This window comes from Pieris rapae, chromosome 11, assembly GCF_905147795.1.
Source record: "Pieris rapae chromosome 11, ilPieRapa1.1, whole genome shotgun sequence".
Lineage (NCBI taxonomy): Eukaryota > Metazoa > Arthropoda > Insecta > Lepidoptera > Pieridae > Pieris > Pieris rapae.
This window is the reverse complement of record NC_059519.1, coordinates 186970-214135: the sequence shown is the minus strand read 5'-3', so window position 1 is coordinate 214135 and position 27166 is coordinate 186970. Positions and strand designations below refer to the sequence as shown.

Sequence of the window (27166 nt, the reverse complement as noted above, 5' to 3'; positions counted from 1 at the left end):
ACGGACAAGGTATTGCAATTGGTCGATAAAAGCACCCTTTATTTGTGTTTTTAAAGTTAATAGCTTATTTAGAGCCTTTGAATAAATACAAATTTTTTTTAATTTTTAAGGAAATGTTTTGTCAGCTTAAAAACAGCATTCCTATTATGTCACGCGTAATGTGATAAAATGCAAATTACTTGAATTTACATATTTCATTCAATTAAACGGGCCCAAATAAATATTATCTAGCTACATGTCGACACTTAAGTAGTTCCTGTTATTTCGCTATTACCGACACGATATTATTATAATTTTATTTTAAATGGCCTCGTGAGAAAGATTCAACTGAACTAAAATGGTAAATGAACTTTAGTCAACAGTCTAGTAAAGTTGAACCGTTAGTTAAAAACAATGTACATACTTCTAAAACAGAGACCCGAAAATGCTGAATTTTTCATTCGCGCAGACACATTTAATAGAAACTTAAATACTGCTGAGTGGCACCGATTGAACAATACTCAACTTTCTCTGTGACCTGGAGAATCGGGCTACGCAATCACTTCGCAGGCGAAACGCGTAAGCGCTCACTAGCCAGTGAAAGTTACCCAAACTTAGGTATTGCACAAGGCGAACCTACTCACATACGTCATTGAAATTTGGGGAAAGTAAACGTTACGCGACCGACTCGTACTAACTCACTGATTCAGCATTTCCTAGCGCAAGCGCTAAATGGAAGTGCTGAAAATCAATTTGAGAACGTTAATGATCGTCACGAAAAGTGAACATAAAAAATACACACGTGATGATGCATCGCTCGGCCGGAGATCGACTTATAATGTTACTTTCTACGATACTTTCTAGCGAGAGATGTGGGCCGGTGCCGGCGCAAGTAGAGCGATCGGTTTCTCCACGCGTCGGGAAAACGGATTGAAATAGAAATCGCGCGGTGAAAATGCCCATTTTCACGTCACACGCTAATGTGGAAACTTAGCTCGTTGTGTTTTCGTTCCCTCGTTGCACTCTATTGCAACGTGTAACAAAATATGTACAGTGTTAAAATTAGAACCAGGAAACGGGGATGCAAAGCGAGGGCGGCCCTAATAAGACGCCATTACAGACGCCTAACACGTGGAAGTGTTTACATCCGCCGGCTCGTCCATCCGGACTGAAACGCATCCGGGCTGATAAACACTGCCAAATATAGGCAAACGATACTTTATATATATATAATAATTCCTACGAAACTATCTACGTTAACTATCTCTAACTGCCGACGGCACTTGGATTACGACAAGCCTTTGAATTCCCATCGCGTTAAATTGTTACTCCGTGTTTTGTCTCTGTCTGCTCCCTAATTTAGTACAGCCGGCACCCACGTTACCACGGTCTTTTCAAGTAAACATGGGTACGTTAAGTAAATAGACGAAGGGAGGTATAATTAGAATTGATGCCGCAATGTTTAACGCACATGAAACTTCAGAGAAACAGCTGCATTTTTTTATAACGACGGTTTTGGTACGGAAAACTAGTGATTATTAAACTATTTTACGTAAGGTTTGGCATAAAAACATGCTTCTCATGAGCACCCTATAAACCCTTTTATCACCTAGTTTCCTAAGATTTAAAGTTATTCATAACCGCAACGTTTGTTTATTAACCTCGTTCCATGAAATAGACAGCTTATGGTAAAGTAGGTCAAGGCGCGTTCGCTTGACGTAATCGTCTTATCGTAGAGTCGTCATAAAGGGCTAATTAAGACTAGCTCACCAATTAGGTCAACGACTCTTTGTTTGTACGATAAATTTTCTTTATTAATAATTGAGACAGTCGGCGGGGTCGATACTCAGCCAGAACCACATGAAACTAATTCCAATGTTCTGCATAACAGAACACACTCTCTCTACTGCCGATTCGATATTGTCTCTCTATTGCATATCTCCTTATAATTTAATACAAGTTGTATACGAAAATAATGTATTTTTAGGTCATTAACACACGATAGGACACGTTTAACCTCAACGAGGAAAACGGATTGGTGGAAGTAGGTCGAGAGTATTGTCTGAAATAACAACCGATGTGTTGCCTGATTAGCGAAGTCAGCATACCAATGGCCTTTGAATTATCAATTAAATACGAAATACTTAATACCTAAAAGTACAATCCGGGATGATTTGGAGTCATTGACCGCCTATCAGACGCGATAAGTCAAATGAAAATCGACGCTGACAAAGAATCTCTTTATTTGCCACGAATCTCACCGACTGGCTTGTGATTAGATTACGATTTGTTTGATTCCATAGCTTATCAGCGTGACATTGGCCGGTATTTGTCGAAAACAGTCATTCAATGAAATGAGAACATCGGTATGTGCACGGTACGGGGGGATAATTAAAACCGTTTTTAAATGTCACGCGATCTTTGCGTGTCTCCATAATGGGAACGTTTTAGGAAAATCATGCTGGTTTTAATTGATTTAAGAGATAAAAAGGAAAGGCTTTGAATAAATAAGACCACAAATCGAAGCGACCATACCGGCTGGGCCTCTTTGCCGCGTGACCAGATTGCAACCAGCAAAAACTTCGACGACAACCAACGTAAAAAACGAAACATGAAGCATCGAGCACGAACGAAATAGCAAGTCATGGATCTCATGATCGATCACGACCTGAAGTTATATTGTGCAATACTTTATAGTTTGTTCGGTAGTACCGAAAGGGATGCGGGAATAGCGACCTCTATATCAAATAATTGCACTTGTGTGTGTACAATCCAGTGATAATTAAGGGTTTACGTATGGAGACAGAAATAAATGCCCGATGGCCCATCTCGTGAACTGTGTCACGGACTCGGCCCACGCGCGTCGTAAGGTCGCCGCAGTGACAATTTCATGCCGTCAGACGCTTCATTCATCAATACGTAGATTAAAATAGATCCGGTTACATAATTCAATATTCAAAAAAGCAACATTTAAATAATCTAGTAATTCAATAAAGTAAGCCATGGCAGATGTCTCTCTCTTTTAGCATCTTAATATTTAATTTTAAAATATTATCATTTTTGTGTACGCCATGTTGTTGGCCACGAAATGTATCGAGTACAGTTGTATTATAGAGAAAATGATTTCGATTGGTAACTGGTGTCTGGTACCACGTCGGTTTAGCTGTTAACATTAACAAGTGATGTCAGTATGATCGATGATCAGGCAATGACGGAGCGGGAACTAAACGCGTTCAATACACACCATTTTTATACACCCTTACAAAGGGATCAACTGTTTGCTATACAAACAGTAATGACTTCAAGTAGTCTTTTAAGGATTTAAAATATACAATATATTGTTTTTATAAGTGTTGTAAACTATTCTGTTTGATCACTTTTAAGAAATTGTACGTAAAATCTTTTGAGCGAAATATTATAATAATTACCTCTTATCTAACGACAAATTTAAATGCCGATAAAAGATAAGTTTTCCGCAATTTATACTTTATTCAAAAGTGTTTCTTGCAATTAAGATATAATATTATATATTATATATATCTAACCGTAATATAATCTTGAAATAAGCCATAATGATTCTAACGTCGTCAATCATTGCATTTCTAAATTCAAAGTAAATTCCTGCGCTGAAAATGGATTTTATTGGCAGCAATCGCTAAACATTGTTAGCACGCTAACGTCTCACGTATCGAATAGAGTTTGTTACATTGCTCAGCGCACACGTAGAGCGATGGAAGTGAATTCCTCGCCTGTTACATATTCAGCGATGTACGTTGTTCTGAAATTAGTTTCTTTTAAGAAGAAGCGAGAGGAATGGCATTCCTCCGTCGCGGCTGACCGGTTCCCAATAGCAGGCTGTTTACGGCCGGACCAGATATAAATAGATATGCAGCAACATCCATCGCTTTTATGTTTTACTTTTACACCTCTATAAAATAAACAAAGCAATTGAAAGACTAAAACAAAGAATGTATCGTCTTTTTTATAGAACGATGCTCGCTAGTTGTTTCTTATTTTATTTAAGTCACAGAATTTAGCACTGAGTAAATTGCAGTGCCTCGGTGATTTCTTCGATTTCAATGTAGCAATTGAAGTTTGACTCGGCCATTATTATAATTGAGTTATTAGCCATCAGAAGACAATTGAATGATGGATAAGTACTAAACGCTCGACGTACGCCTGGCATTCATTTAAATTCTCGTCGACAATGTAAGACAATATTAACAAAACAAGTGTGCAGCAATTGAACTTGTGATAAAATCAGCGACTCGTTATGAGATTTCACTTTCACTGGAGCTTTGGCATCATCTAACTTTCTCAAAGACGCAGAAATTGGTTAATTTTCGATGCGTTGCGTAAGAAAACACGTGGTGCCTCGAACGTTGACCCCATATGTGACGCTGATATCGTAGCATTAGATAAAAAGTGCACGATAACAATTTTTCCTTCGGGCTCGGCCTCGCTCAATCCGAGAGTCACCTAGATAGAGTCGTTGCATAAACGGCTGGGGCGGCAAAGGGGGTCATTGTCGCTTCGTTCACGTTCACCCGACGGTTGCCACTTGACTCTTAGGTGCAGGTATCAAACCGTCTCGTTCGGCGTGTCTGTGACCCCAAAGTTAATAACCTAAAGCGGTAGCACTATAAACAACTGACTGCGTCAGTGAGATGCAAAGCGGTTCGAGCCTGCATATCGTACGGCCATTGATGTTTTCAGCTTTATCTATTTTGGGAACACATCAAACATCGGGGAAGCCAAGAAAACGTTGAAACGGAACGATTCTATCTGCTTACTTTTAGTTCTCTAAGAGACCTCGCAACTTTTGTTATACCTACATAATATTCTTAATACATTGGTGTTAGATAATGTATCATTATTATAAAACGATACTTTAGCGCAACATATAAGTTCATAGAATATTAGTGAATACTAAGATTACATAGATACAAGAAACAGAAAACGGTACCTATTAATATAATATGTCGTGTTGTGTACTGACGTTAGTTATACAAAATAAGGTGACCTATATGATAAGATTACTTCAATAGCTCAACTGCACACAAAGAATGCAGCTTGTCGATGTGTGAATAGCGTCTCTCCGTACAATGACATTGTCGACCTTGACTACTGGCTCGTATATAAGCACTCACACAGTAACACAGGAATGTATTCGTCACGCATATATTTAAAGATTTTAAACATCGACCAGATATTATTCGTCCAAAGTGTATATGCACGTATAATCTTGCAATTGAAGACGTGAGGATGCTTTTAAAATGAGCCGGGCTGCAGCCGATTTTAGGGGTGGTCTGTTCATGAGATACACCAGTTCAACACACGATAAGGTGAATGCCAACGCGCTGTGCAGCGATGCACAACGATCAAGGCCAAATCTAAATTATCAGTCAGCTTTAATGCATGCCACACAAATATACTGACATTATACTTGCTAATTGTTTTACAAATGCAAAATAACTTTGAAATGAGTACGCGTATACTGCAGTTTTTACGATAAACAAGGCGAACACCAGAAATGCCGAACAAGCGTTATTCTAAATAAATCGAAATGATATGTATCTGGAATGTTATTTAAACAGTCAGAAGCACATAGAGACATAATATGAATGTGCAGAACTATTCAACATCTGTGCCGGATAATAATAATTTATTCGATAACACCATTAAATTACGTTATTAATATGAAAATAAGCTTAATTGACAAGAAAAGTTTAAACAAATTTGCAAATATTTGAAATTTCAGACAGACAATTATTTTTGCCAAATGTTTTGTTTGATGTTTGATAAATGGTTGGTTCGCCATTAAATTACTTAATATAAGACATTTTGATAAAATATTCTTAAATTGTGATATAAAATGAATATAAATGATTCGTGGTATTGGATACCTATTGAAAACGTTTTTTGACAATTCAATTCAAAATATTACATGTGCACTTATGCAAAGATCTCATTAAAAATAAGAAAACTCAAAGCCACCCACAGGAAACATTCCGGGACAATATAGGTCTCAAGGAGGTTTAATACGTCCGAGGACATTCGTGCGGGGGCGGCTACATGATATACAATTTAATACATATAATGTCTGCAGACATTACTCATGGTAGCCTTCGATTTTATATTGCTTATGTTATGTAAAAACTTGTTATAGAGATTGCTCCTTAGTGACAAGGCCGCTGGTTGCACTGTAAAGTCAATACGTTTCTTTTGTAAATAAATATATTTAGTATTGATTTAGTTAAAAGTTCAAGCCCCTTTTTTATGAACATTAAAGTTAGCATAGGACAAACATATATTTTTAATTGACCAAGTGGAATGATATAAAAAATAAATAAATGTGTAAATGTGACTATGCCCTTTCTCGATTAAAACCTGTATCTCATGTAAAATAGAATAATACAAAGTTATACAATCATAAATATATTTGTTGTGCACCGGGAAGTACGTGATCTGCCTTCGCATGTTATTCTGCTGGTGTATTTCCTCTTCAATTGTTCTTTCCTAGTGACATAATTCACGCATCTCAAACTCGCTGAATTTTAATGTCATTTTAAGGAAACCTATCAATATTAGGAAGAAGCGGCTGGTGGCAGGATACAATCGTCTAAGTTATCTATACTTACATAACATTCTTATTGACTCTTATTTATTTATTCACACTTCGTTCTTTACATTTATGCTTAGTGATGAATTTAGCTTCAAGTGCCAAATTTAGCTGTTTAAGTAATTACTGTTGCCGAAATGTTAAATCATAATAATTAATCTTATCTTACTGTATATATTTATCTCTAGGTAAATGGTGCAAAGGTGCATGTCTAATCGAAAACATTACCATGCATTGTAGCACCTATATTTTATAGACGAGAAATGATTGCTATTTATAGAAACCAGTTTAGAAGCAAGTTATTACTTAGTCAAATTACAATTTGAGTTGTTCGTATAAGAAATTCGACAACAGGTTTCTCTCTTGGCAAAACGTGTGACTTGTAATAATCGAAACCGGTCAAGTGCCACATTTCTTGGCCCCAAACTTGGAATAATGGCAATCCGAACGACAATTAAGCGTTCTGTTAGTGAATCCGTTAAATGATTTAGATCAATGTACATTTAATTCCGGACCCGACGCAGAGGCTCTTAACAATACCCGCTTTGTAAACATCATAGCAGATGTTCTCCAAAAGATAAATAAAATCATTAGATGATCACGAAATAAAAACTGTTAGACGAACATCGATTCGTTAAATAGTGTTTGAAAGAATCGGAAATCAAAATCTCAGTTAAATAAGTTTCAGAAGTTATATGTTCATTCCGGATAAATAGAAAAATCTAATATTATTAGTATTCATTTGTCGAATAATCAAAAGAATTCAAAGTAAATCAGGCAACTAAAGAAACCACAGCGTATTCGAATCACGTCCATGGAGGCAAATAAGTTTAAGAGCAAACAATGTGTCGCGAAAAACATTAAGATTTTTGCGCCTCCAAACTGTAGGAATTTTCATCACTCAGTAGTCAATCCAAATATATGACCTCGTTGAACGATTGTCGAAATTCAGATTTAGAACTAAAATGCAGTCTCCGAAGATTATATTTTTTAATGTAGTGATTTGTATTAAGATAGAAGCATTCTAGTTACGAAGACTGGCTCGAGGGAGATAATAGAACTAACAAGCGACGCGATGGCAGCGCGCGCGCAGCCGAGCGAAACAGCCGCTCGACCGCACATCCGCCAGAGCCTTCCTAGATCATTTTTAACTATTTTTAACAACTTCTGCTACCATATCGTGTTTATCAGATTTATTTAAAAGATGTCCTCTATAATAAACATTATAATAAGGAGATTTTTTTCAATTATTGTGAATCCGGATATACAAAAGCGAAAAACAAGTGTTTGACTAATTTTGGATGTCGATGAACTCGACTTGTAAGTTGTATTTACACCTAAGCGAGCATAAGAATACAATGGCTAATTCTTGAACTAATTCTCGCCAAGTTTAGCAAGCTTTGGCTTTGGTTCCAAGTGTTATTGGCAATTCCGTGTGTGCAGATACTGAAAGGGGTCAAAGCTATTAGATTATGCAGTCAAAGGGTTCAGAATCACGCCGCTATTTAATAAAGTTCCCTTCTATACGACAGCTGCTCGTGGGGATCAGATTAGTAATATTATTCTAACACTAAACATTTGGAATGTTTAGTGTCGAAGCTTGCGAAGTTGTTCGAATTTCTATGCTAATAAACAGCTTCATTACGACAAGTCCTATTTAGAAATTATCATAATATGTTCGTGGAAATATTATTGCTCTTACATAATATGTTTTATTTAAAATATATGAAGTCATAAGCTATCTCCGTCGGGGTTACTGAACCTTATGATTAAGGAATCATCAATCACAGCTCGTGTAACAGGATAGGCATCGCATGTCACACCATTTATTTATATTTTAGGTACTAAGTACTTGTCTACCGCACTACGTCGTAGATATTTAAGGCCATTAACGGTACCGCGGAACTATTGTAATTTCCCCTACGGATTTTGCGTTTCTTTCGATCAATTCAATATTTCTAATCAATATAAGGCCTTGGGCGGTTCGTAACCCTATCGTTGCGGTAAAATAGAAACATTGTTAGGCAAAAACAAATAATTTCCGGCCACATATATATAGTAAGAGTAATTAGTGTTGCATGATGTTGCCAGTTATAAATGGACGTGTCAAAAAACCGCGGTGACCTTGGCGCCCCCGCGCGCGTGAAACGTTCACCTCAGGTGAGGCCCGTGGGGCTGGAAAATGCCCTACGACTTTCCGTAATAACAAATTATCTCATCACTTATTCAAAAGTACGACTTTCAGCAGATGTTGAAGACTATTCCGCCTTAATTGATTGCGCGGCCAACGACAGAGCTCGGTGCATATTTGATTCGATTTTCGAAGTTGTTTAATTCAAGGCCGTGAAAGGCCATGGGGGTGAAACGATCGTGCGTTCCGTTCCATTGTGATTGGTCAAGTCTCTTGTCCAATATGTTATTGCGTCTGTTTGCGGAATAGCAATGGAACGCCACAAATTCCTCTCATGACTTCCGTTTTATAAAGACAGATTTTTAACGAATAAAAGTACGTAATAAGCTCACCCGCATGCTTGTTGTTATCTGTGATACTTTTAGTTCTCGTGAACTTTTATTGATGTAGGTAAATTCCGAATTATGCGGGTTACTTAACAAGGGGATAATCTAATAAATGAAGGCATCGTATGAACGGCATTAAGATGCAAGGATATAATAATGTGAAATTAATCCGAGAAAATCTTTTAAATCGCGTTTCGAGTCGTTAATCAATCATAGTTGAAGAAAAAATTTAATTAAGAATATTTAAGAGGTCAATGACTAAATAGATAATAGAATATTCAAATACGATGTGATTTTTCTACTATTAAAATTTAATCGCTTTGCCTCATTGTCTGTTTTACACAATCATCGTACTTTTCGCGAATAATGATTATTAATTAGAATTTAAAATCATACCAAACGTGGTCTAATTCTAAAGGCGATTGTCATCACATTACAAAACGGCAGCGCATTAGAGAATATCCGCAAAACGATTTTATTTTTTTAATATCAGAGTAATGCTTGGTAAATTAGGATGTATACTAATTATAATAAATAAATGAAAGTCTTTCTTTACTTATTTATTATAAGAGAACTTTATGGATTTCTCAGTTTTGTTATTACTTAGAAAGAATTGGTAATTCTTAATTATTATTTTATATTTAGACTGGCTTGTCTTGTTTTAATTATAATCACAGGCACCTTATCGATATAGAATAAAAGTGCCTCTAACGCCCGAACCCAATAATTTATCCAAAATCGAATCAGAGCGAGATCGAGATCGATCTATCTGCATCCATAACCAAACCTTACGAAGACAATCCATTTTTGGCGACGGAATCTCTTCTTTGATAATCAATATAAACCAAATAAAATATACATGTCTATGTTTAAAACATATCAAATAGCTATTTGATTATTTTAAAAACTGGTGTAAGTTAAAATCTTAAGATAGGATATTGGCATAGTTGAACTGTCTTTTTCATATAAAGGTCTATCCACATACACCGATCCGACCTACCATGGATAGCTTGTATCGACAGATGGCTATTACAATCCGTCGATTCGTTATTGGCACACTTTTTTCAATACTTGGATTAATATATACATCACAGACGGTCAAAAATGGATTGTGATATTGAGGTTTGGGGATTAATCACTCATTTTATTTATATATCATGGACATTGCTTGTCAAGCGATGCGATTCACTACCGAAGTGGTCTCAAACCGGTCCAACAAGCGGCGACTTCGACGAATCTCACTGCATACACTTTTAAATTGACTTCACTTATCTTAGATGATTCCAACCTTTTCATTTATCTTTAAAATGTTTCGAATGGATCGGACTGTTTGCATTTCTATTAAATATGATAAAGCATATTTCAGACGAATGTGTGAGAGGAGATACCTTAAAATTCATATTCTATTTACCGCGCTGTAATTTATCTTGAATACATAAATGGAGGCATTAGGTTTCTTTGGAACTATATATAGAAAATTCTTTCATAACTCGTCAACAGTTGATGGTAATAGGAGGGGAGACCCTCATCCCGCCACCCTTCGCCACCCTCTCCCTAGAGAATTGATGATAGATTAAGTATTGTACTATTCTGGTAACAATTCTTTAAAAAATTTAAGATTTCAGTTTCTTCCATCTTCGTTTGTTAATAAGGAACTTTCAAGCAAGGCGAATATTATCTATATAGCAAATTTAAACGAACCATTATTATAGATTCAAAGAACTTTGTGGACAATAAAATGAATATATAGAGCGGCGCTATTCGGGCTCTTAATTTATTAGAAGCACTTGAGGATGTGGTCTTCATGCGGTTCTGTCTGTCAATATCATAATTAAGACTTATTATTTCATTGAATTGTCGAACACAAAGTTTTTAGCTTTTATCGTAGTTCATACAGGGCTGGTTTAGTCGTATTGGCAGTAACCTGTTTCCGGAAAGACGGTGTTAAATTTTCCACGGTAACCTTGAGCGTGTCGCGATAAGAATTACATATATATAATGTTCCTCCTCCAACTTAACGTTTAGCAGTCAATGCCTAATCAATAGGCAACATTGTTGACAAGTCACTAACAAAACTCACATTAAAGGCAAAGTAAGTAGGTATGTCAGTAAAATCATATACTGAGCCCGCTTTGGCTAGATAAATATGGATGTCGTATTTTCACTTTTAGTCTTGCCGCCCACAGACTATGTCATTACTAAGATTAGTCACGTAAACGACAAAACAATCCTCATAGGAAACCATCATTAATTATCAAAGAGGTTATGAAAAAGGCAATGTTTTGGTGTTATATTACAACACAACTAAGTTAAATAATATTGTTCAGATCTGATCTTACTTAAATTAAAGTCATTCAATGACTTTAAATTTAATTGAGCTTTAAAAAGCGGTAGAGTGTCTTTTTGTTAATATTGAGCAAGTCCAATATGAACGAAGTTCAGTTAATTATTGCAGGTAAATCTCGTTGAAGGCCCTTTAAACTATCTATGTCAACAAAACACTAGATTATAGCAATAATGTTTATGTTGTAGAAGAGACATCGGCCCGTGGCGCCCGGTCAAGGTATCCGGGCCAAAGGTCGATGACAGACAGCGGCGCTACTCTCCCGACAACAGCGAATCGCTTAACCGCCAAATTTGACGTAAACATTAGAATCTTTAAACGTGTCCGAGCTAAAAACTTCTGTCTTTAAACTAACCTGACGATATTGATTCATTTTCAGATTTTGGGGTCGTGGGTGGCATCGGTAGCGGCATAGAAGGCAACGGCTGTGTTTGAGGTTGCTGCTGCTGCATTGTGCAATGTGTGCCCAGCAGGGATTGTGTCGCGTTATAGCTAATTCCATCGTCGTAACCCCAAAGCTCGAGCCCATACTCAGGAGAGGCGAGCGATTCCGGGGACATAACCATAGCCGCCGATAGACCCAGAGCAGATGAAGAAGTAACTTCAGATGAGCTCTCCTCGAGCATACGCAACGGGAATCCTCCGTTGTTAGACCAGCGGCGTCTCATGACGACTGAAACGCATCAGTCGCTCCTGTAATCACGACCACCGACGGACATTCTCCGTATGTCCAACACTTCACTTTTAGTCGCACTAAAAAACAATCTAAACGCTCTATCAACCACTAAGAACCGGCGCGCTGAGACCGAAACAAATTTCTCACACAAGCCAGTTTTAAGTCTTACAAGACAGAAAGCCTCGAACGGAACAACTTTTTGTAATTTACAAGCAAGAGGAAAGTCACACGAGTTCGACTGTTGGTAGAGCCAAAGGAGTAACTTATCGGGAACGCAAAATACAAATAAAAACACGTTGCGCGCGCGCGACCGTCGTCAACGGAGTACGAGCGAAGCGAACAACGACGCGGCCGCTCTCACTACTCACTGCCACGGTCGACTGTGACGTCACAGCCCCGCGCGCCCCTTAATGCCCCCGCTAAGAGGCTTATTACACTATGCGATATTCAGACTGACTTAGTAAGACTGTCTTAAAATCTAATTAGCAAGCTCGCTATTACACTAGACTGAATACCGCATGCTAACTCATTTTTACTCATTTGCAAAGCGTACGTAGTCGGTGACGGATGTCGCCATGTGACTTAAGAAACTACCTTAGAGTAGGAGCTGCCGAGTTTGAATGACTATTAAAATGTTATATTAGTAATTTATATTATTATATGTAATTTAATAGATACTCCATACATTCAATATGGCAATAAAAATGGCATGTCTCGGTACAAATCAAGAACAGAACCAGGCTGGCACACTTTAGTATGTTGTCATTAGAGAATCGCAGAAAATTAATTAAATTTATTGACACATCGTTTGCAGCTAAGATATTCTATAATAAGATTGATTGTCCGAACCTTCTTTCTAAATTTAAGATTCATGTTTGTTTTTACCAATGTATCAGTGTGTCGAGCGTTGGCTAACTTTATCTATAAAAAATAAAAAACATTCCAAAGTACTTTTTTTTCTTGCGAACACGCCATGGTGCACGCGGCCACAGAAAACAAACATGTACAAACGTCTTTGCTCTGCGACTGCCGCGCGCTGACTGAATGATTTAGCGTGCTAAGTCTTATTACACTACACGATATTCAGCAAGTAAGCCAGTAAGCACCGCCGAACCCATTCGGTCGGTCTAATTAGACAGGCTAACTGGCTAACTCTTATTACACTAGGCTGAATCTTAATAAGACTGTCTGAATATCGCGTGGTGTAATAAGCCTTTAACGCCATAACCAAGCGAGAACCGAGCACCAATATTATGTAGAGTTGAAAAGCGATAATAAGCGGCTGCAATGCTCAATCAAAACAGACACAAACACCTAAATTGATATATTATTGAAGCTCTAAAAGCCCACTAACTAAAGTGGATACTCTGTATCCCAAATAAGTGTATTTTCAAAGAAACCTTTATTCATCGCTGTCGTCTAATGGAAAAGTTATTGTTATTATTTTCTATTTTAAGACAGAAAGGTCATAGATAAGAAAATTTAGGTCTCCCCAGATTTGGTGGCCATGTTATTAATTTGGTTAGGTAAAATAACTTATTAGATAAGACTGGATGACGCGAGCAAAATTCGGTTCGACTTGGATGGAAGTTCGTCATCATCACGTGTTCACACGTTCATTGACCTGAATGTTTTGGAAGTATCTTTGCTTCATAGCATAAGTGCTTACCTGCTAACATTATAATTCTCTAAAAATATTCTAAGTTTACAAAAGTTTACAAACATTATCAAATTTAGAGAATTCCAGAAACAATCGTTTGAAATTTGTGTGAATGAGCTATGTAAACTAAGTTATTACCTAGAATACCAACTACACAATGTCTGTACTACTCATGCAATTGCCATTTTTAAGGACAACTTCAATCCACTTTTCACCACGAATACGCAGTTGTAGCTCAAAGATCCTGTTTCAAGTACAAACCAACATTAACAAAACATTAATTTAATTCTTACTTTTGTAATTGAAAGCAGTGAATAGAACCGTCTCAATTCTTAAACAGGGCCGTGATAACTTAAAATAAACATTTTTTGTCGCCTTTACAGATAATGTTGAAGTCGTGAGGTTAGTCAGTCGTGCGTGCACTTAAAGTTACCCCCCCCTCTCCCTCCTCTACAATACTTAAAAGTCATCACTTTGAAGTTATCGCGATTGTCTACTGAAGGACATAAAAGCCATAATTGGGTCCTAGATTATACCGGTTTCCATTTACAACATAATTACGTCCATCAGCCACTGCAAAAGTTAGTTATGTTAAATCATTAAATTAAGAATGCGATCCTCCAATGTCCATGTATATGTTTGTGTGTTATATATATTGTGTTATAATTATATTAAATACAACGATAGATGGGGTGTCTCTGCATCTTTTACCGCATTTAGCATGAATTGTTCAGAGGAGTTGTTCGGACTAATACCTGCAGCAGAGTTTCAAGTTCGGACGTTAAGGCAGAATACGACATTCCACCCGTATCACCTCGACGTCCGCTGTTCTACAATCGAGCGTTTTTCAAGGCAGTTTTTGCCGCGCACCACCACTTTGTGGAACCAGCTGCCCACTGTAGTATTTCCGACCCAATTCGACTTAGGGTCCTTCAAGAAAAGAGCGTACCAATTCTTAAAAGGCCGGCAACGCACTCGCGAGACCCAGAGCGCGAGTGCATTGAGTGTTCATGGGCGGCGGTATCACTTAACATCAGGTGAGCTTCCTGCCCCCTGTTCTATAAAAACAAAAATACCATCCGTATCATCTCGACATACATCGTTCAACAACTGAACGTCTTAAGGCAGTTTTGGCAAGGCCGTGTTTCCCGCCCACCACTACCTTGTGGAACCAGCTGCCAACTGAGGTATTTCTGGACCAATTCGACTTAAGGTCCTTCAAGAATTCGTACCTATTATTAAAAGTCGGCCACAGCCTTCCGGCAATGTAACGTCGCTTTACATCAGGTGAGCCTCCCATTACACGAAAAAATCAATAAGTTAAGTTACTTTTGCGCTAAACCAGAACTTACCTCCTAGTATGCTGAAGGGCATTATAATTGTAATTGTAGGACTGCAATTATGTCAGGCGGGTTCTTACCTGAAACAAAATATTTAATTAAAGTTATCATACAATATTATCGAAACTGATATTCATCTATGCGTTGCCTTTGTTAAATTGGAAGAGAATGTCAATTTATCAAGCGAATCTGTAAAGAATTGCTATGACTAGCTTTCTCGGTACAGCGATCTTGTGGTTACACGGCTATTTTTAGTGTGCCTGTGACCGGTTTCGGTCTGCTCGTATTATATATCATTTGAAGTCGGACGGCTTATGTAGTTCCTAGCGATGCAGTCGTATAAAAAGTGGCTCGGCGGAATGGTCTGCTGAAGCGCAATTAAGACCAAGGTCTCCAGGTTATCAAACCCGTGTCGCCGCGCCTCGATGCCGTCGCAAAAAAATAAAGCGAATAATGAAGTCGATGGTATTAAAAGATAATAGCGGAGTTGACACGCCGGCTGCATCGCCTTAAATAACCACATAACATGCCTCCAACATTCGTTACGCTCCTGGTGCAAACCTCTTCATCGAAAAAAGCGTTTGACAACACGCTTGTCACTCCTTTCACGGCACAGTACCTGTGCCTATAGTCAATCTATATTGACACTATTGGCAGGATATTGGACACTCCGATGATATGTACGGGCTACCTCTACGATGTGGTATCGCTCGAGGAAGTCAAGGCTGCGAAGCATCTGTTGCATACTCAATGTAATAATCCTGTCCGTTGACTTCCATGCACTTGACAATTACTGATGTCAGTTGCGTGAAACCATGTTACCGTTTTATTCAGTCACACGGCCGATTATGTAATGCTTAGGCTAGGCCTGTGCTAGGAGAAGGTAGCCTCTCTAGTGTGCAACTTTAGTTTTACTTTCGCCTGCAACGAATTGCACATTTCTAGCTGATTCCGAAAGTACAGAATATTGAATCTTGTTCCTTGTGTTTTAGAGTTACTTTTAGCTTAGCTGCGTAGTATTTGATGTAACTTAGATGGTTGTAACACGTAAGTGATATGACTGCGTCTGAAGGATGTGGCAGTCTAATCGGGATTTGGCTGTAATGTGGGAAATGTCTAAAGTCCTGGTCAATTCCCACTCAATTTAGGTTGCATACAAATGCATGAACTAAAGATGCCACAACCAACCAACCAAGAACTACGAGTGCGAGAACATTTATTTGAAAAGATGCGGTAATATCAAATAAGAATATAGACTTGTGAAGGACATAGTCGGCAAATTGAATAATTGTTAGTGCTTCATGAACCTTACAATGATAAGCAATTTTTTCATCTCGCCGATTAGTCACCAGTTTCGAGAAGCTGATTTGGTCAAGTCATCATAATCCCTAAAAACCCACATCCTTTTAGCTGAAGAAATTCGCTAATTAAAATATCGAATTGTATTCACAGGACTTAAGTAGGTCAAAGCAATGCTGCGTCGACCGTTGTTTGTGCGTGAGTTGAATATAGATGCATAAAGTGCATTGGTTGCATAACGCATTGTCCTCGCTGCAAAACGATGACACAACTATCCGAGACCCGATTACTCGAACGAATATGGTAAAATCTAAGTTAAACTCGATATTCGTTTGAATTATACAATATATTTTAAACATTGGTAAATGATACTATGAAGTTTAGGTTATCACTTATTTTGTAAGTCAAGGACTCGTTTGTCCCCCGCAAACGAACAAAAGGCCGCTATACGGGCAGTCACCGCAGCCCGTGGACACCCATGATGGTCCTGCGGGTGAAATTGAATTATTACGGCTCGTGCGGTGATGAAACGTGCCTCGTTTCATTCTCTCACTCCTCTACACTCCCCGAAGTACACTTTGTATAAAGTGGATGGAGATATATAGAATCAAGGCGATCACTAATACATCGGAATTGGACATTTCGACCAGCCCTCCGCTTAATTTGGTCAAAAGGAAAAAACTGGTATTTGGGGGCACTGCTCCAGAGTTGTGAGCAGTATTCCATATGATCTCATTCTTGCTGAGCGCCATAAGTTGTTCCTCACAGAAAAACTGCTTGACTCATACGCATACGGAACACATAACGGTAATCAAAGGTAAAAGGGGAAGATAGTACAAAGCTTAATATAATGTTTTTATTACGAATAAGCTACATCTATTCTTGCCGAATATCAGGTTTTGTAACATTTTGTCATATATTTATATTCAACATATAATTAGTTTAAGCCAAAATTAAAAAGAAAATATTTAAATCTCTGAGGTCTTTGGCCTGGCATTAATAATTTGAAAACAAATTGAATCCGGAATCGTCGGATTCCGTACGATTTGTACTCTTGTATGTAATGAACGTATTAGTAATGACATAAACTTATAATATAGTTTATGTCACATGGGGAAACGGGGCTCGTCTGATTTTAAGTGATACCGCCGCCCATGGGCACACACAATTCCAATTGTCAGTGCAGCTGCTACATTCGGCTTCAATTTCAATTTAATGTAGGTTTGGTCCGTAGTATACTTAAGATAGAGAGAGAGAGTATTTAATTCATAAATCATGTCAATTAGAATTAAATTATTTATCGATGATTTATAAGTGTTGGTTTGGGGAACGCTAAGAGCAGATTGATGGAATAGAATTAGGAGTGTGGGCGAACAAATTTTTCTCGATCACAGCAGAACAATACGTAGATGAAAATTTTTTGTCCGTTTTAAATAAAATAGCAATTTATTTCTTTAACATGAGCCGTGTCCGCTGTCACAGAAGCCGTTGACTCCAGCGAGAGTTCTTTTGCCAAAATACTGTTCTGCAGGTTTTTATAGATAAGATTGACAGCTTGCGTCGTCTCCCACACCATTGCCAACTTTGCAATTAAAATATAATAATGTATTCTTATTTCAACAAACATGTGGGCTTTAGCGCGATCACAGTTTTTTTTAGAACAGCAATTAGGTATACAGATGCTACTCCATTGTCATGTGCAGATCATAAAGGCAGTTTCTAGGATATCATTAATTACTATTTGTAATGTATCAACAATTACGTCACGCTTCTGATATTTGGGAGTAAAAAAGCAACGTACTTATCTCTTTTTACTAATTGTTCATCTTGTACTGGTCAATGCGAGTCCTGACTTCCAAGCAGTATACCGTAAGTCCTTTATATCAGACCTAACCTGAGAAGACATTAATGGTGGGATAAATTGAAGATAATTCTATCTAATTGCTAGTCACGGTCATGGCCAATAATCACCAATATGCTATTACACATCAAGATGAGAAGGAGGCCTTCACTTATTTTTAACATAAACATTAGTTCCAGCTATACCTGGAAATGTTAATAAGTGGCGAGTGGTGCAACAGCAAAGTATAACATAAAACATGTACTTGACTGAATGGCCCGAGATTTTATTTACACAATTGAGCACGACGAGCGCTGTATGACACATGTGCTAATATGAGGTTGCCTTGAAGACGATTTTAAATGTTCACCGAGACTGATAAAATAACCTTCCTCGAGGAGCCCGCAAATATTTATTGCCCGATTCTAATAGTGCGAATTCCGCATTGCCTTTTAAGAAGATTGCCAACAACGGTTTCTCGACTGACGGCTCAGAACGTGTGTCCTAGATGTGACGCTGGACAGATGCCAAAGTAAAGATTACAAGTTTGAAGCGAAAATTGTGTAGTGCAATTAGTGCACTTATGAGGATGTCAGACAATAAACATTTCATAGGCACGTTCGCGCACGGGTTGGTGGCCTTTGTTGGACACGGAGTAAAAATAGTTCAGTGTAAATACATAGATCGTGTTACTTAGACCGGCAACTGAACGCCTCTCGGGTCACGGGCACGTCTTAGTGTATTAAATTTATAGCGTCGTAACTCGTAGCTGTGATCGCACTGCGAGCAACAAAACTGGCTGCGCTGGCGACTCGGCTATTGTTCACGCTAGGAATAAAAGTCGTATTGCAAGCATTGCCAATGGGAGCACGGGTATAATGCACGAGTTTTACTGCCACCTCTCGTAAAACTATCCACGCTATTTCCTACACGCATTTCAAAATATATTTCTAGTGAAATGTGTGTAGAGCAATGCATCATGACGGCGGGCAAACAGCTAAAGATTTTAATTTAATTCAGGGCACTAACAGCTCTCGTTTGGCTTAACCGTAAAGCCCTTGAGTTTAATTGATTTCGCCCAAGAATTGCGTTCCAATCACGTTACAATGCTGCGAACGCGATTCTGCCCTTTAATCAACTCTTGTAAATCATTTCCGACAGTCGATTCCTTCTCATTGTATCAAGATATAAACGATGACCGTGAAATAAGTGTTTTGTTTTTGTTTTCGATTAAAGATAAGTTCCTTTGAGCCGAGAAGGATGCGGAGCTTAAGAAAGCTTATATTGTAAGCGGCATTTTTAAGATTCTTCATCTTGTCTCACGTCTACCTGCAATAAATATTGTGGCGTGTTTAAACTGTAAAGTCAGTTTATAGCATACATTATAATGTAAGGTAATTTAACTGACTTGAATGTGTTTGACATTTCAACGGCCACCAGTGCCTGTGTAATTGCATCTGCTGTTTTTTATACTCTAGCTTTTTATTGAGAAACGGAATATATCCTTATAATTTAAAATTTAAACCTTTCATTATAACTGTATTTTTTATCCAGTTAATGTTTGTAATGTATACTCAATATTATTGTTCATTAAAATACCCAATATAACATATATTATAAAATATCTTTCAGCCATTGTATTGTAAGAGTCCAAAAAGCTGTAATTCTTTTACAGTAAAATACTCCACATTCCTGAGTTGACGGAAGTGATTATGATCTATCAATCAACCAGCTCTACGTTCTGTTAGTCTTTTCAGAACCCCATTAAAAAGTGTACATAAGTCGTAGATATATCACAAACTATTCAGAAATATAAAAACAGACCCAATTCATACCGTTTTTTCACAAGGCACAGGTGGCCGTAGACATTTAGTGGAAATCATTATTTATCTGTGGAATGCGTGTCTATTAAAGTAAAAAGCACCAACGCCATGTCCTGCATATCAGAGTGCCCTTGAAACTCGATAATGCTGTTACGTAACGCATACCAACCTTTAGATTAACAATTCGGCCGAAACAGATCGGTAATGTTACGTGCAGTTGTCACGAAAGTCCAAATTCCAGAAGAGAATCGTTAATGTAAAAGTTGTTAACGAAGACGCAAATCTGATATGTATATTTTCGAATAATTCTAATATTTGTTCCTTTAACCGAGGTAAATATAACGAAAATCTGTTAAACGACTGTTATATATTTTACAGATAACCTTCGGTATCTATAAAACGGTCAGTTACAATTGGGTACTCAGAAGCGGGTCATCGGATCAGGGCAGATCTTCTAGCCTTGACCTAACCACGCCTGACTCAGGGCACTGCATCCACTGCAGCGCGCGTGCGTCACTTTATCAATGCAATTAGCTCATACATGACTCCCATTTTAAGCAAAGGGGCTTAGTTTTCGTCGTTAACCTTTGCGTTTGTATGTGTTTGGTTCGTGATTGCCGTAATTTGACTAGTGCTAGCTATCAGTTTAGTAACATATAGGTTGAAGAAACGCGAGCATACACATTGCAATTATGTTCAACTATTGCGAAAGGAATATTAATAGAGCTAGGGCACTTTATGAGACCCCTTTCAAACACTTTTAACTCACGTAATTGGCTCAAAAGCGTGTTAGTAAGAGAGCATCCTCCAGGACATGCAACTGGGTCACCGAACGGGGACAAGGTTGCAAACACATTATTCTATCAAGTTAGTTTACGCCCTGCTGTTTGTAGACCTATATTCCAACGGGTCATTTGTATCTAAAACAAGTATTTCAATTAGACAGTACATTTTAATAAATAATCAATCATTGTTTTGTAACGTTTAGGTTTCGTTAGAATTCTTAGTATACTAACTCCCCATAAAATCGCCGTCAAAGAGCGAGTAACTGTTTGTAGCATAATCCCGTCTAGACATCTGTAAATATCTCAAATGTGTCTTACAAAAGACGCCTGTAACCCTAAAGTTATCGTGTTATCTTGAGCCAACCTTGAGACTGTGGGCGACATATTTGTATAAAACATGAATATGTAACGGATAATCATGATTTTACAAAACGGTAGTATTGACCCGTTTCTTCCGTGTTCACGAGGCCAGGCTTATCAAATGGCCTTTTAAAATTAAACAATGCATTCGCTGTTATCGTATGGCCTTCTTGTTTTAGGCTGCTTAGATTAAGTGATACTTCAAAGTCTGTCTTAGTCAGCAATGATTTATTATTGTAAATTGTAGTTTACAATATCACGAGCAAATGGTAAAATTAAAAATGTCGCTCTTCATCATCAATGTTCACTTATCGAACCTTCGAACAGACCGTGAGGCCATGCAACAATTTGGTTTCATCATTATATTACAGAGAATCAAAACGAATAGACCAAAACCTACGATAAATGAATAGAACAGTTTAGAGGCGTAATCGGTATACGGTGGTATCGATTTGTAGGCAACAGTCAGTGCATAGTAGGGCAGCCTTGCATTATCGCGGCTCGCCCTTGGTCCACTTGCGCTATCTCGGGCACATCGCTGGAATCTGATAAACTCTATTTCATACCGCACTCGCAATTTCACAGACGATTATTTTCACACCACACCGGCTTTAGTAATAAAGGTTTGAACGAATTTTTGGAAACGCTTCTGTAGATTCTGTGTTTGTTTCATAAAAAATACACACTATAGCATGCAATTAACGATTCAAGATTGAGAACAATGAAATTCGAAGACATCATTTATAAACCTCATCTACAGAGTATTAGATACACAAAATTTTGCAAAAAAGTCGATCGGTACGTGATTCGATTTATTCTCGAGGTTTTTTACAATCGACCTAACTAGCTCATGAGGTACGTCACACCAAACATTTGAGACTAACAAAAAATTGCTTACAATGGCTCACTAGCCACAAAACAAATTATTGTGGGCGGTTTGAGGTTCTCTACGACGCAAAATATCCACCACAACTTTAATTTATTATCGCATCTGTTAATTATTAGCGAATGAATAAAATCCATATCATTTGCAGGTACATTCACTTATTAAAGTAATGACTTAGAAAATAAATAATAAGTAGTATCCATAATAAGGAAAACACGAACAAACATTTTTTTATACTGTGTGCGAACCAGGCTGATGCTAAGTGACACCGCTCTCCGTGGACTCTCACTCTGCCAGATGATTCGCGAGTGCGTTGCCGGCCTTTACTATTGTTAAACTGTTGGTATTTATATATGGTTATTAAAATATTGGCATCTGACTGACATCTGTTACGTTGTTATGAGGATAATAAAATAAATAAAGTTTATGAAGTTACTAATTAGTGCCTCTATGGTCAGTCAGTAGATACTAGATAAAAGCCAACTGTATTCTTATGCAAAGGTCATAGCATTCAGGCAACAATGTGACAACTGCCTGTGCCTGCCACCTGCACAGCATTTATAATAAGTTTGCAGGTCTATTTACAACGTTGAGTATTTCATTAAAAATATGTAACTGTTTATCCCTTGTTTTATCAACTAAATATTGCAAATATTTTTTTTATGTTAGTAGGACATCCTTTAGAATTGTTTTTAATTGATAACACCACGTGATTATTTTAAAAAATCAGTGTACACTGTATGAATCTTTAAGTTGTAAATCGTAACTGCTAGCATAATGCGAATGTCATTAACATTAACAGTCAGCCCTTAGCATGTGTAGCGTTACAATATTTCAATATCTCCTCAGGTGTTGAGGAAAAAACAATTAAAAATAAATTAAAATGATCAGCTTCTAAACCGAACAGAGTCAACATCGGTCCCGCTCTTTGCTTTGAAGTTATGTAGAGTCAATATTACCTCTTGAGGATAAACGAACGCCACGAAGTTTGTTCTTATAACAAAGAGTAGCAGCCCTCCTGGCTATCTAGAAGGCTAGGCTTAGTGGGTTTTCATTTGAAAACATAAAAAGTATTCCCAAGAAAACGAAACGAGTTGCGGTCAGTTGGAATATTTTAAATGATCTCAGACCTGTCCTATAACAGGTTGATGCACTTTGTCTCGAACAAATGCAGATAATGAAAGACAACACTAATTAAAACACACCTTTAACATTAAACATTCTTATTTGCCTTTTTATGGACAATATCTTTCAGTTGAGCCACTGCTGAAGTTTAAAAATCTGCTGTTTTATAGTTTTTATAGTGTTGTATGACGTCACCGCGGAACAGAAAAATCTCAAATTCTAGAATGTTCTTAGAAGGTTATCCGCAATTAGAACGTTCTCACTAAATTACGTACGGAGGCGATTGGAATTATTAGGCTAAAAATAAAGTTAATAACATATATTTATTATTTACATGTTATTAACTTTATTTTTAAGCTTAGTAAAAGATAGACAAGAAGTTTAGGGATGAAATTCAGAATAGGACTAGCTTGTCTATAATAAGTGTTTAATCGTGAGATTATTACATTAATTTACGTTGACGAAGACAATGTTTAATTCAGCAACGGAGAATTATATTTGAAAAGTTTGGAAAACACTTTAAAAACGTGGTTTGATTCTAGAGAAAAGCAAGTTGCGCAAGTGTACGTCATGCTTATGCTGTCATGACACAGAGCATGGATCGTCTCGCTCTGCTGCGGCACGTGGTAGCCCACTTTAAGCTCCAAATATGAGGTCTAATTTCACAATCGTACACGCACTTGAAGTTGATGTCAAGATGCTTTTTTTGTGTTATGCCGTGTATTCACTCGCCTGCGATAAAACCTTCGTTGATTGCTCTGATATAGCAGTAAATAGGAGCGGAAGTTTTAATATGGTTTCAGCGTGCGACTGTCATCCATGGGGTCGTTGATGTGATCCCCGGATATCATTTGAAGAAGGAAAACATCGGAGGAAACCGGCTTGCCTTAGCCCCCAAAAAATGACGGCATGTGTCAGGCACAGAAGGCTGATCTATCGCCTATGACCTAACGTCGATGACCTACTCGCGTATTAGATTGACAAATGATCATGAAACTGATGCAATTGTTCTCTTTCATTAGGGTCGTGTAAAAAGAAACCTAAAGACCCTAACGAGAGAACACAATTACGGTATTATCACTAAGAGAAATAGTAAACTTTATAAAGATATGATTTTGTGCCATAAATAACTCTTATCTATTTAAAAATATTTTGTGTGCATATCTTTATCTGGAAGGACAATTTATTTCAATGACACAAATTTTGAATGGGGTCAGATTAAGATATTTGGCATGATGAACTCTTTATAAGAATCACATCCTGTTGGTAGTAGATTTTGGTGGCCAAATGTGCTGGTCATCTAACATTAATTATTCAGCACAACAATGCTATACCTACCTAAGATGTTAGTTTTTTTACATAATATGTCAACTCAACATAGCAATTTACCCTGAATTTAAATATCGGGTGCACTTTAAAAATACCAACTAAACCTAATTCAAGATAAAAATGTGAGTTGGTACGAATCAGTGTTGTTTACAGATATCGCGTCCGTTGCCCTCTAAACAACTCGGTGACATTGACGGAGCAAATACTGATAACACATATAATTCCTTACGTCGGTGGTCGGGGTCGTTCAAATAGTTTACTTGATATTTTAAAAATAATTATTTCCTTTAAACGCGATCAGATGGCGATGATATACGAAATCTATGCCGTGAATTCATCAATAGTCGTTTTTAACGGATAAATTCTAATCTGTGCTACATGAAATAAGACTTTGTCCTAATAGGTATTATTTTGATGAAGCTCAAAGAAAGTGGCGATTGTGGTTCATCGCCATTAAACGAAAAGTTTGTACCAATTCCATTTGCCTCTTAGATGCGTCTCATCGCAATTATTATTGTATACGTAGATTGATAGAGATAATGACGACTCGAAATGGTAAAGTTATAGTTGAAAACCGGCCAAAATAGTGTGACGTAATCTAAGTTTAGTGAACGTTTGCGTCGGTTCTGTGCCCCTAGCCGCGTTCGTCGTTCGGCCATGTTGAGAATATTCTCGGCTCAAGGTCTGTCCGTGTGTTTCAAGGCCGAACGCAACGGGAAATCAACCGTCGTCGATCTGCTAATAGACATTTATAACTAGGTATTATTGCTTTGAGTTCTTTAAACGTAGTGCACGTTTAAAGAACTACAAGCGAGAGACACCGAGACACGAGAAACATTGTTCTACCCGAAGTTGTTAAATCGAGATTAAATCGTTGTGCTCGTACGGCACATTTATGTATCAAAGTTTATGGCTCGTCTGATAAAAATCTGGATAAACTACATTTGGTCCCTAAAATTTGCATTTGAAAAACATATCACGTTGCATGGCGTCATTGAGTGCCTTCGATGGCTAAATATTTATTAGTTGCCAAAATGCTGTCTCGTACATTAAGAATTTATTGCTTGAAACCTTTATTTTAGATAAAAACGTAAAGGTTTGTAAAATTTTCGAATTAGGACTTTTAACAATAAAACGCTGTGAAATCATCTATTTTTCTAGCATTTCTATTATTCGGTCCGCCGTAGAACAATAAATAGTCACACATAATTCAAGTCATGGGAAAAGAACACGTTATAGTTTTTGTAAAGCGGGGAGCATAATTAGTGCGAGCTAAAACCAAGGATCCGTGATAATAGACTTTTTATTTCTAACATGCAATTCAATGACTTCTAAACAATACCTTTCATAGAAAGCCTTATTATTTCCATATAAGGATAACGTTCATTCCGACGAACGCTCAGCAGCTCTTAGGTCAACGCAAAAATGTGGAATGGTACAGACATTTTTGTGGATTAAGGAATACGCAGTCTCTGATTTAAGAAAAGGAAGCTACGGTAAGACCGCTCACTACTTTTGCATCGTGAACCGCTTATAAATTATTATTGAAAGATATTAATGAGTCAATGAAGATAAAAGGAACGGTATCGTTTTACGAAATAACCGTTACTCATAATTCCCTTTAATAAACTTTATTTTCTCAAAGAAACACGTACGGTATATGAAATGTTTCAGTTAATAACCGAAGGCAAAGTGCAATTCTAAAATACTTTATGCTTAAGTCGGTTCTTGCCATGAATTCCAATTTCATGAAACTTTAAATTATTTGTGTCCAATAAAAACGGTAAGATTTCGCAATTATAAGTGACTAATGTAAGAAAAACGTCGTTGAGTAATTCATTTAATTATACCTAAACCTACATACATTTAGCCTAGCTTAATGGGCTCGTTACATTAATGTTTCTGGTTTCTTACAACTTGAGAAATATTAACTACCCATTTTGGAACATATATCTTATGAGAATAGGAATTGCTAAATAAAAAAATTCGACTCTACTAAAACCATTAAACAAATAGGAGATTCATTACCAACAAATAATAAAGAGTTTAATTGTATATGTGTTTGCTTTCTGTAGTTTTATCGTATAGGCTTTCAAATTGAAACTAACTGCGTCAAAACCCGTTTATGCAAATGGTGTAAGTTTTGTGTGGAAAGCGGGCGAATGTCAAGTCAAGATCAAATCCTTGTTGAGTTACGTCATGTGTTATTTCGTTCAAGGTGGTTCGACATCCACCTTTAGTCCAGGCGTAATTTCCTTTTGTTACAATAAGGCAAAGGGTGCTTCCGCTCGCAGATAAATATTTCCAATTTAGAGGATTTATTGCATCGTTTTGTGCAATGTCTCTATAACAAATAAATCTTCACTAACTGTAATGTTATTGAAGTATCGAAGCGGTTGAATGGCTAACTAAATCGAAAACTGTGAATGGATTCTGTATACATACCAAAATCGTAACTTTCCAACTAGTTAAGTCTAGTAGAAAGGGTGTTATTTGATAGGCAAAAAGTGAAGCCGTATTATATAACTTGATATTATCGTAACAGGATCGCGTTTTCATGGTCAAAATAAATAAGGCCTTG

At 37.3% G+C, this 27166-nt stretch overlaps 1 protein-coding gene across 4 annotated transcripts in view; it reads right to left on the bottom strand.

Moving 5' to 3' along the window:
* The window catches only part of LOC110991576 (ecdysone receptor), a 78595-nt gene that overhangs the window by 7528 nt on the left and 43901 nt on the right, over positions 1 to 27166 (bottom strand). For 2 of the 4 annotated variants that reach the window (XM_022256973.2, XM_022256974.2), the window contains exon 1: positions 11818 to 12488. The exons of the other annotated variants lie outside the window; for them this stretch is intronic. In XM_022256973.2, the coding sequence (XP_022112665.1) occupies positions 11818 to 12130 (313 nt within the window). In that variant the 5' untranslated portion in view covers positions 12131 to 12488. Of the gene's footprint in view, positions 1 to 11817; positions 12489 to 27166 lie in introns of those variants that run through there. 4 annotated transcript variants of the gene reach the window in all.